This window comes from Octodon degus, unplaced genomic scaffold, assembly GCF_000260255.1.
Source record: "Octodon degus isolate 3935 unplaced genomic scaffold, OctDeg1.0 scaffold00024, whole genome shotgun sequence".
In the NCBI taxonomy this organism is placed as follows: domain Eukaryota; kingdom Metazoa; phylum Chordata; class Mammalia; order Rodentia; family Octodontidae; genus Octodon; species Octodon degus.
Window position 1 is genome coordinate 1,401,651 of NW_004524600.1, and position 6,000 is coordinate 1,407,650.

At 36.9% G+C, this 6,000-nt stretch overlaps 1 protein-coding gene across 7 annotated transcripts in view; it reads right to left on the reverse strand.

The window, feature by feature from the left end:
* The window catches only part of Ipcef1 (interaction protein for cytohesin exchange factors 1), a 215,062-nt gene that overhangs the window by 86,504 nt on the left and 122,558 nt on the right, over nt 1-6,000 (reverse strand). For 6 of the 7 annotated variants that reach the window (XM_023712255.1, XM_023712253.1, XM_023712257.1 and 3 more), the window contains exon 2: nt 1,091-1,143. In XM_023712255.1, coding sequence (XP_023568023.1) covers nt 1,091-1,114 — 24 coding nt within the window. In that variant the 5' untranslated portion in view covers nt 1,115-1,143. Of the gene's footprint in view, nt 1-1,090; nt 1,146-6,000 lie in introns of those variants that run through there. The other variant, XM_023712256.1, reaches the window with a different exon arrangement.

Here is a 6,000-nt window from a genome sequence, read left to right on the forward strand (position 1 = left end):
GGGAAAAGAAAAACTGAAGGATAAAATTTTGTAAATAAGGTGGCGGAGAGGAGTTGGAGGGAGGAGAGGGAATGAGGAAAGAAGAGGAACCAAAGTATGTCACATGCAGTACAGTTCTCCTTTCTTTTTTTTTTTTTTAATTATCGGAATCAGGGATTGAACTCAGGTCCTTGCGCTTGCCAGGGAAGCACTTATTCCACTGAGCCATCTCCCTGGCCCCCCGCAGTACAGTTCTCTAGGAACTGGGTTACTCTGCTAAATTCATACACCTACAATATACGAATGGCAATGGAATACACAACTCTGACAAAAATAAACAGAAAGGGGTGATATAAAAAGACTATTTTGTAGTGAAAAATAAATAAATAAATATCTGTATTTACAAAATAGCATAGATATACAGTTACTTTCTCTTATTTCAATGAGAAGAAAGTTTTGAACTAATAGTGTTTAGACAAGATTTCATGTCTGTATCTTCTACTATGAATAACTACCACAAAGACAACAATATGCAACGTATTAATTATTGCAGCTGTACTGCTAACCTGTTTTGAAACTATTTCATTCCTACTTCTTTCTCAATAAAATTATTTTTAAAAAAGAAGGAGAAGAATGTGGTCATTGTGTCTATCTAAATTGTACCAATAAGCTTAATCATAAAAAATAAAATAAGCTAGTTCAATTTTCCTTGCCAAAGTTTTCTCATGTAATGCAGGTAATATACACTTGCTCAATTCACATGCCTATTTTAGACAAACCTATGGTTATAATTTTTATTTAAATCCCACAATTTCAACATAATTACACATAATTTTTGCAATAGAGGTTGCCTGAGAGGTTGTACTAATAATATAGCTGGCCTTTCTTTACAACATAGAGTACACGATTGTACTTCTTCATCTTAATCAGAATTCTTAAAGGCTTAGGGACTATTTAACTTTGGGACACAAAACTAGGGTCATTCGAGTCCATTGTGGCTAATGAAATGTGGGGCAATAAATAGAGACCCAAACAAGACCAACTCAACTACTATTTCACTTCTTCATTCATCTGACTGTACCTAAAATCCAGTGTTCCCAAGGATACTTACCACAGCATTGCAGTCAGTAGCCATTGATGATGTTAGATGGGTAGAAACAAAAGCTGGAAAAGAAAAAGATTTTTTTTCAAGTGAGTATGGGTTTCAAACATTTGTAAAGTCATGCATCTCTTAAGTGGAGGGAAAAGATATTTTTATTTTAATTTATGAATTTTATGGTACAGATAATGTATTAAATGTCTTCTTATTGTGGGACTCAATAAGCCACCTGTCCAAAGTTGAGTTACTAAAACAACACAATTTTATTTGAACATTTGTCAGTATTCTTTCAAGCCCACAAATATGGGACATATACACTTACTGTTGCATGATTTTTCAAGAAGTGAGAGTATTTTCCTCTTCACAGTAAACATACTGGATGATTTGGAAGTATGTAGCCACTGTTACTGTCCATTTTCAAAAACATAACCAACCCCCTGCCTCAGAAGTCTCAACTATACTACTAAGATGAGAGTTTTTTTGATGTATTGCACTTTGTAGTGGATTACTTGTGAGACAAGGCACTACACTTTCAAGAAAACAACAGAAAAAAAAAAACTCATAGTTTTAGATTTTGACAAGCAAGAAACTTGTTAAAGCCACTGAAACTCCCAGAAGCAAAGAACCTTTTAACTTCTTCCCATTGACACAAGTACAGATTCATGTCCCCTTTGACTTATTATGTTCCCCCAGTAGTCCCCCAGCTTTTTTTATGTATTTAGTATATGGTGTCACTATGCAGCTCAGACTTGTAGTGATCCTCCTGTATTTAGCCTCACCAATGCTGGGATTACAGATGTGTGCCACCACACCCAGACTCCATGGCCAGCTCCCTGTGCTGGGGGGAGGGGAGGACGGGGCTGGCGTGGTATGTGGTGCCTGGGATACAACCCATGTCCCTGCTCTTGCCAGGCAGATGCTTAGACCACTAAGCTATCTCCTTAGCTGGTTCCCAGCTTTTAAAAAAATACATGCCATGTTTTAATGTCCAAATGTCATATTATGTGAGGATGTGGCTCAGTGGTACAAGTGCTTGCTTAACTATGCACTTAAATCTATGAGTTCAATCTCTACCACCACACACACACAAAAAAAAAATGCATTATGTTGCTTGAATAGGTATAAGTCATTTGTAAAGTGTAAAGAAATAAAATAAAAAAATATTAAGTTTAATTACTTAATTTTCAATTTACTTATTTAAAGAAAACAACTAATACCTAATACATAAGGTTAAAAAATAAGTCACAAGCTTGTGAAATATCTGTAGTATGCTCCTGACATATAACAATCATGACATAGAATTCTTAGCAATAAGAGCAGCAGTATAAAAGAAGAAGTAAAGAAAAAAATTGAGGGGCTGGGGAGATGGCTCCTTAGAATAAGCACTTCCCTGGCAAGCACAAGGGCCTGAGTTCAATCCCTGGTTCTACAAAAAAAAAAAAAAAGAAAGAAAAAGAAAGAAAAAAAGAAAAAGAAAAAATTTGAGAAACAAAAATATGATTAATGCTTACACATTAGTAGTAAGATAAGTGTCAATAAAATAACATGATTCCATTTTTGATCTTCAAAACTGGCAAAAAAAATTAAGGGACAGAGGGCAAGAAAGAGGTGGGAGTGTATTGAAAAGAATATTCCCACATATTGTTCAGATATCAAATTATTAAAGCCTTGCCAGTGGCAAGCTGTTGAAGTGACAGTGACAATCATAACTAGAATTAATAAGCCTTTACTATGTACCATGAACTGTGCTAAGAATGACCATACCAAACATGAAGAGTTTTGAAATGTACTGTTAATTAAAAGTATTGACAGACTGAGCCCATTTATCTTATCATAAAAATATAGCTTTGCATACACCCACACCTGTACCTCAATGCACTGGGAGACAAATGTCTCAAAACATTCCCAGAAAATACCTGTAATAATTATACATATACATATATTAATTATATACAATTAATGTATATATGACGTGAAAATGATTTTTAGTCCCCTTATATATTTGTTTTTGTTAGGACAATAAAATGTTCAGATAGAATGCTGAAAAAATTTTATTGACTTGACAATGGTGTATTTTTAATATCCATTGATTCAGAGAATATATCACAAAATTAATGTTAAACCTTCTGGATTGAATTATGTTAGACTTAAGTTTTCAGTTTGGCAACTTACTGCTGTATGAAATCTTGGGCAAAGAAATGATATTTTGCAGGCTTGTAAAATGGGGATAATGCTGTTTCATTCTGGGTTTGGATAAGGATTAAATGAAATACCACTATAAAGCTCATAACACATGATAAATTCTCAAAAATTTATTTCATTATTTTAAAACATGTCAATTATTTAAATTAGCATTTAGTAAAAGGCAACTATGTATCTTTTAAATAACATATAAAGCATCCTGTAAATAATTTTCTTACTCGACCCAGATGGCTGATTGCCCTGTAACAATACAATAAAAGTAGCTAGCTTTGTTGGGTTTATTAAGCAGTTTCTCTGTGCCAAAACTACTGATAATTTTTATGTATCATGCCACATAATGTCAGAGGTTCTGTGTCGGTACTGTGCTCTTATTATCTCTTTTTCTCATGTGAGGAAAGTCAGGCAGTGGGATGAAAGGGTTAGTAAATGGGAGTGCTGAATTCCAGCCCAGACTTCAGAACTTGCTCTCAGAGCCAGCGTGAGGACGACTGGAGCCCTCCTCCCATGCTTTCTACAGAGCACTGTTCATGAACAAATACTCGGTGGTCATTGCATTGAGGCAAGAGACTTGTGTGTGGCAACATGGCTGGAGAAACTGGCACACCCTGCTGGTGGGGAGACTTGTTAACCACGGGCACGGAGCAGCAGCTTCTGTGCCTGACACGAGATCAAGCCAAACCCTGCACCAGTACCCATCTTCTGACACAAGATCCTCTGACAGGAGTGCAAGAGGAGCTCAGCCTCTGATACCAGTCTTCTAGCACAAGGTCAAGTGTGACCACCTGGATCAACTATCAAAGAAGGTAGCTGCAGCTGACTCTATGCCCGGGCGCTCTTGTTCTTGCAGCGATCCATCCACCGTGCAGGACATATCTTCATTTTACTTCCGGGCACTTTTTTCTCTTTGAGTGCTTTTCTTGTGCTTCATGGCCTGCTCTTATTTTTATTTTTACCACAAATAAATATTAATCTTTCACATTCATCAGATATTCCACCCAGTTCTTCGAACAGAACAATACAAATCTGGAGAGCACTTTTGGTCTCTATACTACACGGTAATGGTGCCACACTTGTGGGACAGGTCTCACACCACAATTCTGTGGGATTACTGGGCAGTGAAATGCTAAACGCAGTGGCCAAACCCTGGTCTTCTTTGTGCCCCACTGCATATCCTGGTGATATGTATAAGGTAGGTGAAATTTATTTAAATGATTTCTAAATTAACATAGCACACTTTCAGTTGGTTTTATTTCAGTAGAATTCTGAATCCCATCATGCTGTAAGATTTCTAGGAAGAAAAGTGCCCAGAATTGGCAGAAAGAATGGAGGACAAAAATAGAAGATCCCTTCCACTTCATCCTTTTAGCATTGGCATTTGTTGAACACACACTGCTGGAGCCACTGCTATTAAGCTCCCTGGGATGCAAGGAATCTTGTTTTGTGCACATTGTGCCTGCTTTCAACCTAACCATCTCTGTAGGGTGTCCACCCTGCCTGCACCATCAGCCCACCCAGAGACATTAACTCTCACTTTCCTGAACCCTGCAGGAAAGTTCTACATCATGCTGCAGTTTTCCCTCCAGCCCAGAAGAAAGTTTGTTTCAGTGAACATCTTATTGTCCACCTCTTTCCCTGAATCCCTGAATTGGTCACACTGGTCTTGAGAGAGAAATCAAAATCATGAAAATCTACAAGAGAGGCTTGGAATCCCCTGCTTATATCTCCTCTTCAGCTATGTCTTGGATCCTTTGTGTATCTTTCCATCTGCCTGACTTTTTGGCCCTTAGAAAATCTTTAAAATATTTCTTTTAATCTCAGTACCATTGTATATGCTTTTGTTCAAAACTTCCTACTCAAGATGGCTATAGCATTTCATTTTTTAACCCACTGATCAACTGTCTTTAGCCAACAAAACCTTCCCCAGTACTGCTCAGAGATCGTTTCTTTCATTCATGTTTTAAGAGTACCCTATTTTTATACATAGATGCTCTCACCCTTATAGGGAATGATTAACTTTATATTACTTTGTACTACTTCCTATCTGATTCCCAACCATTACAAAACATGTCTGCATCTTATCTTATTCACATATTTACTGCTGCATCTCCAGTCTTTGTAAATAAGTGAGTCAATACATAGTTGTTGAGTAAATGAATTAAATAGACAATAGAACCAATAAACTATCTATGAACTTCTATAAAGAAAAGCTATAAATTCAAAATTTTTGTTTTGTGGAATTTAACACCATGAATATCCCATTACAAATCTCTTTCTAAATCTGTAAGATATGGAAATGAAACTGGACCAATGTCAAACTACCATCAGTGGAAGTATAAATGGGTAGAAATAATGGGCAATACTATATTATAGGTAATATCATTAAGCTTCTCTTCGGGAGGGTTAGCAACTCAAGTTTGCAGACCAAAAATTACAGAAAAAGAAGGGCTGCAAGGACAGCCAACAGTTTGGCCCTAGCCTTTAAAGGTCAGTGAGGACTCAGGACATAGGAGAACCTGTACTACAACATCCTGTAACTCAATGGTGTCCCAAGTTTTCTGATCAAGGAGATTATAGGGCCACAGAGGAAAGTGATTGATGATGTAGAATGTGCCTAAGGAGAGTCACATGGATAGAAAACATTCTCTCAGGCTTTCACAGAGAGCAAATTGGTCAAGCAATGGCCATGACTCATCCACATGACTGACACTGACAAAGGATCT